This window comes from Thermomyces dupontii, assembly GCF_041956625.1.
Source record: "Thermomyces dupontii strain NRRL 2155 unplaced genomic scaffold VTN31scaffold_2, whole genome shotgun sequence".
Lineage (NCBI taxonomy): Eukaryota > Fungi > Ascomycota > Eurotiomycetes > Eurotiales > Trichocomaceae > Thermomyces > Thermomyces dupontii.
The window spans coordinates 1-11,801 of record NW_027192308.1 but is presented as its reverse complement, the minus strand read 5'-3'; the positions used below and the strand labels follow the sequence as shown (position 1 = coordinate 11,801).

General features: G+C 50.7%; 5 protein-coding genes across 5 annotated transcripts; 3 read left to right on the top strand and 2 right to left on the bottom strand.

Moving 5' to 3' along the window:
- Nucleotides 1-1,106: 1,106 nt before the first annotated feature.
- On the bottom strand, nt 1,107-1,622 carry VTN31DRAFT_2387 (uncharacterized protein; the record flags this gene model as incomplete). Its single annotated transcript, XM_069402549.1, has 2 exons — nt 1,107-1,533; nt 1,588-1,622. The coding sequence occupies 2 exons, from the start codon at nt 1,620-1,622 to the stop codon at nt 1,107-1,109; spliced, it is 462 nt and encodes a 153-aa protein (XP_069261820.1).
- A 748-nt stretch (nt 1,623-2,370) lies between these two features.
- On the top strand, nt 2,371-2,937 carry VTN31DRAFT_2386 (uncharacterized protein; the record flags this gene model as incomplete). The annotated part of the gene is made up of 1 exon (XM_069402548.1): nt 2,371-2,937. The coding sequence occupies one exon, from the start codon at nt 2,371-2,373 to the stop codon at nt 2,935-2,937; it is 567 nt and encodes a 188-aa protein (XP_069261819.1).
- A 61-nt stretch (nt 2,938-2,998) lies between these two features.
- Nucleotides 2,999-4,405, top strand: VTN31DRAFT_2385 (uncharacterized protein; the record flags this gene model as incomplete). Its single annotated transcript, XM_069402547.1, has 1 exon — nt 2,999-4,405. The coding sequence occupies one exon, from the start codon at nt 2,999-3,001 to the stop codon at nt 4,403-4,405; it is 1,407 nt and encodes a 468-aa protein (XP_069261818.1).
- A 5,110-nt stretch (nt 4,406-9,515) lies between these two features.
- Nucleotides 9,516-10,041, bottom strand: VTN31DRAFT_2384 (uncharacterized protein; the record flags this gene model as incomplete). The annotated part of the gene is made up of 3 exons (XM_069402546.1): nt 9,516-9,678; nt 9,888-9,905; nt 9,965-10,041. The coding sequence occupies 3 exons, from the start codon at nt 10,039-10,041 to the stop codon at nt 9,516-9,518; spliced, it is 258 nt and encodes an 85-aa protein (XP_069261817.1).
- Nucleotides 10,042-10,798: 757 nt separating this feature from the next.
- Nucleotides 10,799-11,382, top strand: VTN31DRAFT_2383 (uncharacterized protein; the record flags this gene model as incomplete). The annotated part of the gene is made up of 2 exons (XM_069402545.1): nt 10,799-11,209; nt 11,263-11,382. The coding sequence occupies 2 exons, from the start codon at nt 10,799-10,801 to the stop codon at nt 11,380-11,382; spliced, it is 531 nt and encodes a 176-aa protein (XP_069261816.1).
- Nucleotides 11,383-11,801: the final 419 nt, after the last annotated feature.

The window sequence follows — 11,801 nt, the reverse complement described above, 5'->3', positions numbered from 1 at the left end:
AGGTTAGGACGAGTACGGGATGTCATCCAGCGCGCATGCAGTGTGAAGCGAATCAAGCGGCATGATGCTGATCGGCGAAGTGGAAGCAGGACGACGGAGATGGACTTTGGACCAGGATCAAGGGAACAGTCCTTTTTCCGCAGGCACAGTCCCCATTCTCAAATCGAATCCGCATGGGATGGTGGGCTCCAAGGCAGAAGGGAATCACTCACAGAAGTCGACTCGGGTCTCGTCTGCGAAGACAAGAGTCCTTTTCTTTGACGAGTCGGTACAGAGCCATCCAAGGGAATTGCCTTGGACCCTTCTAGAAGATGGTGCTCCATCACAGCAAATCACCAAGTCGAATAAGCAGAATCCGGTTTGCCTACCATACTGAGACCACTGTAGCAACTCAGGATAGAAAAGAGGTGGCAATATACTCAGACCACTGTAGGCATCCCGTTCAATTTTGTTGCCTACTCTGAGTTGTAGACAGGATGGTCTCCTGATCTAATGGTTACCGTTTCAATTGGATCTGATGAGCACTTCCCTCGGTGTGTAGTACATGCCTTTAGAGTGGTTCAGTTCGCATCATGCACAAGGGGTGGCCTACGGCCACCGAGAACACCGTTCGCAGTTTGAATGGAGGTCGAGTCGATGGTTTGCCTGGTGAGGATGATCGCGTTGGTCGAAACTGGTAGGAGATATTCGCAGAGGGATTTCTGGGCGGCAGTCGATAATCAACATCGGACGCGCGGGCACTTGTTCCTGGTTATGGCAGTGCAAGACCAGGCTCGGATTTACGCTATGAGCTTGCGTACGCAAGATTGGACATCCAACTAACCTGCATGGATCGAACCTCAGAGAATAGAACATCACTCGCAACAAGCGTATTCACCAACCGTTGGGAACTCTGCGTTGAGCGAACTTGTTCATACCTACTGTACTTTGATGCTTACGCATCCAAGGAGATCGTGATTAGGACCAACTCAAAGTCTGTGGAAAAGAACATGCCAGTGCGCCAAATGCCCAGGACTTCGGCTGCCATGCATCCCAGAAATCATTGAAAACGGAAACAAACTCGAAAAATCTCGAGGCGTCCTATAGGAACCCCACGCTCAAGATGACTAAATCCATCGAGGTCTCGTTCTGCGGGCCTGGTACCACCCCTCCAGGTCGATCAGTGCGAAAGGGTCTTCATCCGCGTCATGGTCGATTGCCACCGTTGATTCCGGCGGCGGTGTTTGCGAAGCCGACGCGGTCTGTCTCGATACCGGTGCATTGTTCTCGGCATCATACTGAGGCGGTCCCGACACATTGTGTGTTGGTTCCGGCAGCGGCTGTGGTTCCTCCGATTTAGCCCGGAGTCGCCACGCAGTGTCGTGTCTCAGTTCCGCCAGGACCTGTTCCAGAGCGGCCGTCTCGGACAGCTTCATCGATGTGTATGTTGCCAAGCGGGGTTTTTGCACCCTCGCCTTTGTTGCTCGGGATGAGAGGGACGAGCCGACAGAATTGCTCCGCCGCTGACGTCTCGCTCGCGAATCACCAGGCGTCCTGGACTCGTCAGCAAAGGCTGCTCGCGTGTTCCTGTGTTCCGAATTGGCAGACTTTCGTTCCACGCTCGACGGTTTGCTCACAACCATACTTGCCACGCTCCGCAGCAGGTCCGCCCTGTGATGGGGAATTTCGTGAAATTGGTACCGCAGCAGCCGCAGGCAGGAGATTCCGTCGTCTCTCGTTTGACCTATTCTGCTGCATCGAGCTTTGAAGGTCTGGTCAAGCTGAAGTCTTGGAAAAACAGGGATGCTTAGTTAACCTTGGTCCCTTACTAAATCGGGTTTAGCGTACTCGTATGAAACCGCTGTCCTTGTGCCTGAGGCCACAAATTAACGACGAGAAGAGGCGCGACTGTCAAGTAGGAAGCAGCCCAGCGACGCTCTAGAGGGGATTATTGGTGGCTGTCGACGTTTTCGGGATATTTGACCTCTAAAGATCAGGTTGGAGGCATTGAGCTAATGGTTAGCATCGAGATTGTGTACGGAGTAGGCCTACTCTGTACCTAGTTAGGGCCAAGAAATCTGGGGCAGGAAGTCAGAATGCCCAACGGAAGGGATGAATCAACTTTGGGCAGCGCAAACAGTCCATCTCTTCTTCGACTCGACAACTTGTTTCCTCCTAATGATTCGAACTGTGACTAGGTAGTTCTATGACCTACAATCATCAATTGCGGATTCCTTGATGATTTGCATTGAGGTGCTAAAGAACCTCTTCCGTGAGAACGTCTTCTCCGGTACCTACCTACTACCACTTACCTCCCTCCAAGGGAACCGAACACGTACGAGTACTTACGAGTGGTTCCCAGAACAAGATCGATCTTCCGCGCTTTGAACCATGGATTTCGAAAATCTGGACCATGAAACATTGCTGCGGCGGTTGGCCGAGGAAAAACGAAAACGAGAGGCAGCGGAAGAGCGAGCTGAAAGGGAGAAAGAACGAGCTGACAGATTCGAAGCGGAACGTGCGCCAACATCTCTGGAGCGTTATCTCCAGCTCGTTCAAGATTTTCTCGTTTCTACTCTGTCTGTCGAAAATGACTCCGCCAAAGTGACATCCGGGGGAATGACCAATGTAGATGGCAAGTGGTATCCACGGGAGCTTCACCGTTGGGACGACTTTGAGAATGAGCATTCTCGGGTTTACAACATGTTCCTGGAAGAGCTGTCCAACAAGCAGCTCTTTCCGTCGTATATCCACGTCAACGCCATCCGGTCAAACCTACTAGAAAGTCGTCAACAAAATGAGCTAGATGTCCGGCCCTATGTCCATGGGGCCATCGAGTCCCCGGTACGACAAGTCGTCTTGGCATACCTCAGACATGTGGGGAATATGGACGAGCTTTCTTTCCGAAACACTGGCCAGAGTCTGGACCAGAAAGACAACGCGAGCGCCGAGGGATAGGTCGCACCCCAGGAGCAAGTCGGACCGCAGCAGCGCGCGACGGATTCCCGATCGATGGTGTATGCGTAAATCGGCAGGGAGTGGTACGGATGAACCGATCTTTCTGGGAGAGTACAAGGCGGCCCATAAATTACGCGCGGAAACGATCGCGCAAGTGCTGGCTTCGCCGCCCTCCGACCTCTTCTTCCAAGTGCTCCTGCGCAGAGAATCCGGGAGGTCCGACTCTAAAGAAACCAAGGAGGAGATTGTGGCGAAGGTTCTCTGCCAAACCTTCGACTACATGATTAGAAGTGGCGTCCTGTATGGTTATCTTTCATCCGGGCACTCGTTGATCCTCTTGAAGATTGAGGAGTCAGCCCCTTGGCGGCTATTTTTTCACTATACGCCAGTGACTCATGTCAGGGATTTCGAAGCTCGGCGGTCTCCGGTCGCCCAGCTGGCGACCTTGGCCATGTTGGCTCTGCGGTCGGAACGGAAGCCTGCGCAGTGGATCAGCGACGCCGAAAAGTGCCTCATCAAATGGCCGCATACTTCTTCTGATTATATTCCGGCCGATGAGTTGCGGCGATTGCGAGACCATGGGGGAGATACAAGTGACGAGAGCGGTGAGCCGGACAATCCAGTTGATAGAGATTATGTTCCGCCATTCGCGCTTCGACGCCAATTCAAACAGAGTGGGTCGTCTCAGCCGGAAGGTGGCCAGCGTCGCCGGTCACCTCGAAAGCGGAGTGCGCCCCAGGAAGACTTTCCATATTGTACGCAAGAATGCCTTTCTGGCCTTGTCCACGGCCTGTCTTTGGACCCGGCATGTCCGAACATCGCGCGCCATCGCAGAGGCATGACCACGACGAAGCATCTGCTGACGCGAGAAGATCTCAGCCGACTCACTCGGAAGCAGCTTGCGCGCAATCTCGATGAGGGCTGCATCTGCATGGATCGATGGGGCTTTTACGGAGCCACCGGCGTCCTTTTCAAGATCACCTTGACCGGGTATGGCTACACGTTTGTCGGCAAAGGTGTGCAGTCGGTGGACGAGCCTCTGCTGGAGCACGAGTCTCGCGTCTACGCTCGGCTCGCTTCGATTCAGGGAACGAGGATCCCGGTCTACCTGGGCATCATCACCCTGCAGCGGCCGTACCCCCTTGTCAGTCTGGCTCGTGTCACGCAGATGATGCTCATGTCGTGGGGTGGGGAGAGTCTGGAGAAAAGGAGCTGGCCGGACAACGTCGACATCTCTGCTGAGCGGAAGAAGACGCTGCAGGCGCTTGAATCATCTGGAGTCATTCACGATGACATCCGTGATGCCAATCTGGTCTGGAACTCTGAGCGGCAAATGGTGATGGCGATCGACTTTGATCGGACGACTATCGTGCACCCTCGGAAGCGAAGGGCATCGCCGTCTAGTCAAACGCCGCCCAAGCTGCGAGGGGTTGAGAGGGGAGGTCCCGAAGAACAATCGCCGGCGTGATGGTCCAAGAAACGGCAGTATCTTCTGGGATTCGGACTTGGAGCGTATAGTTACACTTGTTTCTATCCAGCTCAGAAACCAAGAAGAATTGGAATCAGGGTCTAAGTCAATGAAATCAGCTCGTAGCCTCGAAGTAGAATGAGTCAGTGTCAGATCAAGTGGAATCAGGGCCAGAGCAAATGGAACGAGTGTCTAGGTCAATGAGATCAAGCTCAGAGCCTCAAGAAAGTCAATATCATCTGGGTCGGAGTGATTCAAAGTCAGAGCAAATGGAGTCAGGGTCCTGAGCTACTTACTCCTCATCTTGGAGGCCTGATTTTGTTGATTATCTGATGAATCGCAGTGACTCTTTGAGTACTTTTCTGACTCGGTTGTTTGTCGTTCCTTTTGTTTCTTGCATTTCGTTTGTCAGATGATGTGCCTAAATTGAGGTCACTCCCACCCACATGGTGGATGGGTAAGTAGATTCAGTGAGAATTGACATTAGTCTTACCGCTGGCATCCGACTCCTCTGAAACTTGTGACATGCTACATAACCTGCCATAATTCAACAGATTTCACGAGCTTAGTTCAGGCAGGCATTAGAGTAAGTAGGATGGAGACAATGGGCACGCAAATATGCAGCGCAGCTCCTGGTAGGGTTGCGGAAAATATAAACCAAGAGTCAATGAGGAGGCATGAATTCTCAAAGCGAAACAAATCTGAGACTCAGCGGTCAAGTTTGTGACTTCCACTTCACGCGTCGAGGTATTACATATTCACCATAGACGCTAGGTGTGACGACGCTATAAGCGCGGGGACTCAAGAGTGCCGAACCCTTGATCAAGGGATGGAAAACCCAGTCAGCTTATGACAAGGATTTCTGACTGCGAAAATTGGAATGAGGAAATCTGCAGGAGAGCGGATACGCACGAGCAGATAAGCGATGTCGAGGACCTGAAGGAGACACGTTGTAGACTAGGATAGAAAAGAGGTGGCAATCTCCCAGGTTAATCCAACCAAAGATGAGAGGCTGCAGTAGGTTTATCATCCGCTGAGCTGTACACATGGAGAACAGTAGCTTCTGCCAAATCCAGTTAGTACATCCAGATCGGATAGGAGATGCAGCTGCGCGAGGTGCGGCATTGTAGGTCAACCGTGGTACGCCCGCAGAGCCTGAAGGGAGCGAATTTGACAAGGTTGAGAACTTAGGTACCGCTTGATCAATGGCCAAGTGTATCGAATACGAGACCAGTGACTGCGAACTGATTAGGCAGAGGATTGAGCAGGTTGGCTACCTTTCCCTGTCATGATAGTTGCGCGCCTGCAGTTGAAGATGAGTTTCTGGACCGCACAAGCCCTTTTGGCATGTCTAGAACTATTGGGGATCACTAAAAACACCGGCAGATTGAGATTGCATTGAGAGTCTCGTTACTATCATACACGATGGATTTTTCACAGTTAGGCGATCCATTGGACACGACTAAGGGGTTGACAGCATCCGTCCAGGGTTCAATGAGCTCAATCAAAAGTCCAATCGCATGGGAGTCCATCCCGAAACCTGGCAATTGGCAAGATTTTGATCCGCAGTGTGAGTACTGCGCAGGAGCGAAGGAGATCACGTCTGGTCCGACATCGGAGCAATCCAGGCACCATGGGAGGGAGTTTCCACATGAGAATCGTCCTTGAGATGGGGCTCGCGAACGCAGGGAGCGGATGGACGCGGACTGAGATCCTGTGAGAGCAGGTGAGAGAGATGGTCGGAGAGGCTGAGAGGGCATGCAACGGATGAATCCATGCAGGAGAGACACGCACATGACCTCAAACTGGAGATTTTGCAAACAAAATGAACTGCCAGATACTTCACTTACATGCGTGAGTTTGTGAAGTAACCAGTAGTAAAAATACAGAACCAGTCGCCGTCACCCATCGGGCGGCGTGGACGCGCAGCATCCACCAAGTGGTTTAACCCGCCGACCTCCAACTATCCTTTTCCCTACGATGTACGACGAGCTCAGTGCATGCACAGCAAGGCTTGTGTTCGCCAGCCCATCCGAATGGCCGCCGGCCTGAACATGACTCTGGAAGGCCTGTGATTATGTCACGTGATTCATCATGTCCTAGAAACATTGCACTTGTTGCTGGCCAAGTACAGCAAGTTGATCTTGATAAGTATCAGGGTACTACACCTTGTACAGCTATTGAGACTGCAAAGCAACAACTCATGACAAGAACAATTGATTTGTAAGATGAATTGGTGGATGAAGATTGCAGCCATTTTGACAGTAGTAACGGCTGGTCACATGCAATGTCATAGGAAAACAGGATCATGTTTGCTGCGTCAAGTCGACTTTCACAGATACAGGCTTGCTTAACAAGTAATCAGTCTTTGCGACCTGCCAACCAAGTCATAATATTGATAATCTCTAAGGCAAATTACTCCGGGAGCCATTGGCCATCTAGCTCGGCTGGCTCCGACCGCGCTCAGCCTCAGTCAGGAATATCAGTACTATCTCAAGTAATTGGCAAGTTGAAGGAAAAGCTCCTCCAACGCAAATATTTGGCAAAACAAGAACCGGCAAGCAGATACTGTTGACTTGCTGTATCAAAAGTACCGAGAGCTGTTCATGCTGTTCCGACTGACGAGACTGATTCTCTAAAGAATTCTGCACTCCACAAATGCATCAAGGCTATTCGTAGGTTCATCAACAAGAGAATCAAATTCTATCGAACACGTCCTTCGGTCCGGTATTGTAGCAGGCCCTGACCGAGATCAAGCGCACAGTTACTACATGTAGACGGAAGCTTCCGACCAGAAGTACCAATGAAGAATGTGCACAATGTCCTGTTATCAGAATTCTGGCAAAATTGTGCGCAGAGATCCGTCAATGGAAAGTTCACAAGAAGTCTTTGATTGGATGTTGAGCGTGTTTCTTTGCCAAACGAGGATATTTAAGCATCCTCTTCAAGTCTCCTCGATCTTGACTTCTTCTTCCTCTTCAACTCCTTAGCAGAGCTCTCCAAATTATCTTCCTCGCTACCACAACTTGTTCAGACAGGCTTCCACGCAAAAAAGCTTTCTTACCATCCATATCGTCACAACTTTCCTTCCTTCAAGCGCCTGCAAGGCAGACCACGTTCGCCACCTCGACCTTGAGACAAGCTTTTTCGATATCATACAAAACCAACGACAGACAAGATGGTCTTCTCCGGCTTGTGCAAGCTGGTCCTTTCGTCGTTCCGGGTCTTCGAGCTGCCTCGTTGCCAATCATTCTCGGCCAGTCTGCCCAAGGTTGAGATTAACTACACCAGGACGTGGCAATGTGACATGATGTCCTCCGAGAACTCGAACGATCAACCAAAACAACAACCCATGACTGAAGTTACCTTCGGGGGAGAAGCTTACAAACCTGTAAACGACATGCCCACTGTGAAGCCATCAAAGTCAATTGGCGGTTTGGATCTTTTGGTGTCCAGTTTCGTTGCGACAACTGCTACCCACTACAATTGGTCGAGTGCGTGCCCATGTCCCCAAGCTGGTGATGGTCTTTATCTAACGTCAACAACTATTTCACGTGCATACTATCTACCATCAGACTCAGAAGCCACCCAGGACTGTTCGCTGGCAGGAGGCCATGGAGGCCCCGGATATTGGGGTCTGGGAGGTGCTCCACGAGCCGGCAGCAAGAATTGACGACTGGGTCTTGCTGGAGGAATCTACGCGAACAACCAGTCGACCGGCGGTCAAATTACACTTCGACGTGAGCTGTCGGCAGCCTATGATCTTCCCGAAAGAGACAAATCTCCCATTGATTATAACCCCGGATGACTCCGGTTGGCTCAAGATCGAAACCCCGACTCAATTCCAACGCCCCGCCGCAGGGATGCGCTGTCGACGACAGAAAGAAAACACCAGGTTGAAAAGGCTGAAAGGCCAAGTAATGAATGTAATCCGCGAGACTCAGCTGACGCTGAGTGTGAGCGGCCGAACTTCTCATCCAAGCTGCGAGATACTATCAGCTCAATCACTACTATTATATTGGTCACCAAGTTAGATTGGTTTCGGAAGGGTTTGAGTTTTTTGTTGTTATTGTTGTGGTTTTTGGATTTTTTTTTTTTCTCGTCACTGTTATTCTGATTGTTCGATTGAAACTGGTCAGAGTCATGAATCCTTGCTTTACTTTCAATGATTCTAGATTGCGTATAAGCATGGTCCAGATTGTCTGATGGGATTGGCGTCTGAAATGTTCCAACAGTTGTTTGTCAAATGTATTCGGAGGAATCTGCTGCCATGCATCCAACCAAACATCAGAAACAATCAAAGAATACTTCTCTAGACGCGAAGCCCTCGATATTGCAGGACAAAAACAAGCCAGGGACAGCTTTGTCCGTTCTTGAGCAGCTACGCACCAGCGGACACACAAATGAAAATTGGCTCAGTGACGTTTCTCCGCCAATTCAAGCAAGAATGAAGATGTTCACAGCTAAATGACTCAAGAATAACGCTCTATTCTTGAAGGACTGATTATGCTTGTTTTTGGTGGTCCTTCAGAGATTCAAGGCATATCCATGTTGTCGGGGTGCACCCCCGTTCTGATAGGCTAGGGAGTGCGGCCATGTTTGTTCTTCAACTTCAGCGAAAATCCATGCTCTGCGCCACTCTGCTCCAACTGCAGTTTCCACGAAGTAATAAGTAGGCTACCTATAGTTTCAATTACTGCTAACAGCACAGGAAGTTCAGAAACATCAATTGATGCTGGAACGAGTGGTCATCAAAAGGCATGAAGGCTGCTACAGTAGCACATTGCGATGTGTACGGAGTGGATGATTCATGATTTGGCCCGTGTACTTGAGGAACAGCAGCTCAATCCTGTAAAATTACAGATCCAAAACCATACCTAAAGCTAGTAGGCAATTTCCGGGTAGTGGTACACCAATACGCAGAGGGCTAGCCCCATGTTCTATAGATGAAAAGAAAGCCAGACGGCGTTTCAGGCATGGGGAATGCATGTCGCGACATACCTCGCCGTCGTCGAGATATCGCCGTCGAAAGTTGGGCGGCGGTGAGGTTCGTGTGGAGGGATGGGCCGATAATTAGGGTTCATTTGGAGGAATTACCCGATAATTGGGTTCACACTTTACCAAAATGGGTTTCGCGCGTCCCGATTGAAGGGTTCGCCGACGGTTTCCCCGCGTTCTTGGCAGGGGTTTGCGGAAGGGTTCGCCCAAAGGGTTCGGACCGGGGTCGGTTTTCCGGCGCACTTCGATTAGCCAGAGCTTCGTCACCACCGGGCCTAACACCTCTCTGCCGCCTACACACAGGGGCTTCCTCTCCGTTGCAAACAGTCCCGCTGATGAATTCGCAGTCGTCGATTGTTCCTGCCCTTTGAATTGCTATTCCTATCCTATGCCATCGAACCAAACCCCGCAAGGAAAGTCGTGCCGACTCGGAAGAGCCCGAACGATCGCAACTAAACGCCGCAATCGCGTGAACGAGCCGTACCAAGATGTCCGCAGTCGCCTGAAGACCACGACTTGATTCACTCAACGGTGTCGACGAAGACGTCCGCGGATATCTACCGTGAGATCCAAGATTCCTCGTCTCCGAGACTTTTCAGGGCCTTTTCAGACGCTTGCGGGAGCTTGAGAGTGGCCATTGGCAACGTCGACTCACGGTTTTATCGACGTTTGATCCCGTCCAGTGTGCAACAACTCGATTCATTTGTGATGACTCTTTCCCGCAAAAGCTGCTCCGTATGTTTCCATTGTGAAACTGCCCTTCTCGCCTGGTGACGTGGGAGATTCGCCTTACATTGGGGACCGCATGACTTCCGAGCGCAAGTTCTGCCGCGAATATATCCATGCATTCTTCACTGTACCAAGAACCTCGTTAGTTCAATTGATTGTGACACTCAACATTTAATGCTGGACAAGATGATCAATCTTCCGAAGCATTCAAGTTTCCTCTTTTGACTCTAGTCAAGCTTCGTTAGCCGGCTAACAACCGACATTGACGCAGTAGCAACCTGAAGTTGAAGAAACGCGAATTTCTCGCACCGCTTGCACATCCCCAGAGCCATGCTATCTTCAGAGTAACTTGGACGCACACGGATATTTCTGCCAACTCTCATCGAGCAGCTGTGCGCTACCGGTGCTGAACGCCCCAAGCTGCTCTTCCCATGCTGAAGATGGACGTTTACGGGAGAGGGGATGGTTCAAACGAATCCCCGACTTGTCATTGGCGGACGAAGCTATGGAAACGAACCATTTCAGGAATAATCCAGCCGAATCTTCAGCTCTTATTGGTCGTAGATGCGCCAACAGCCAAATGGCATGTCACACTCATCCAATCCTCTTCCAAGTACTGCGTACCTGGTGTGGCTTTGAACTGAGGCTTGAACACTCACCATATTGATGCCCAAGAGCTCGCATCGTTCCGTTCCCAGCTGGGCCCCGAACGAGTCGAGTCGTTTCTCTTCGCAATGGCGCCGAGAAAGATCAACTTCTTGGGACTCATACAGGATCCTTGCAGCAAGAGACGCGATATCTTCTTGGACTGATGAATTGCCACAGCCAAACTTTGACTCATCACGGAAGAGCAGAGAGCACCAAGATTCGGCCAGCCGACTTAGATTTGACAGGATCGGCACCAACAAAGAACTCCCGGAGGATTTCCATATCCGGGGCTATTTATGGGGTCGGCTGTGCTACCCGGGGGGCTTCTTCACAGATATGCCCGACGAGGAAGCCCGACATATTGAGATGCCCTCTTTTATCATCACGAGAGCACGGCGGAGCATTTGGTTGGGACTCTGCATCGCAGAGGTAAGTTCTCTTCGGTGCCCGTCCTGAAAATATCCCCGTGCTAACCTGAAAAGTTGGAACGCTGGATCACATTTGACGCCGAATCCGGGGGATTCGCTCCTACGGAATATGCCAGAAACTTGGAGTCGTTCGGCCAACATCATACGCCCGCAGATTTTGACGTGGCTGCTTAACTGGCCTAGTCTCTTCGACCATGGGTGGGCAGTCAGTGAGGTGGACCGGAATCTTCTGATATCATGTTTTGCTATTGCGGACAATGTGAGATCGGAAGTCGCCAGTTTTGTTCCTTGTTCTTAGAATGTTGCATCGTCTTCCGCCATCTTGGGCTGTCTGGTTTTCATGTCGTTGTCTCAGTTTATCAGATTGGCACGTGTGAGGGACATGAACAGGAGATGAGGGCGCTGAGATTCTAACAGGGAGCATACGAGTAGTTTCGTGGAAATTCTTGTTCTTTCGTTGCCAATTGATGCTTCGTGGATTTCCAGGTTTGCAGCATGAATGCAAAAGCGTAAGAGATCATTGGTCCCAACCATCGACCTGTTCTGAAGCAATTTTATCTCGAGTGTCCCGATTTCTGGTCCTGTTGGTACTG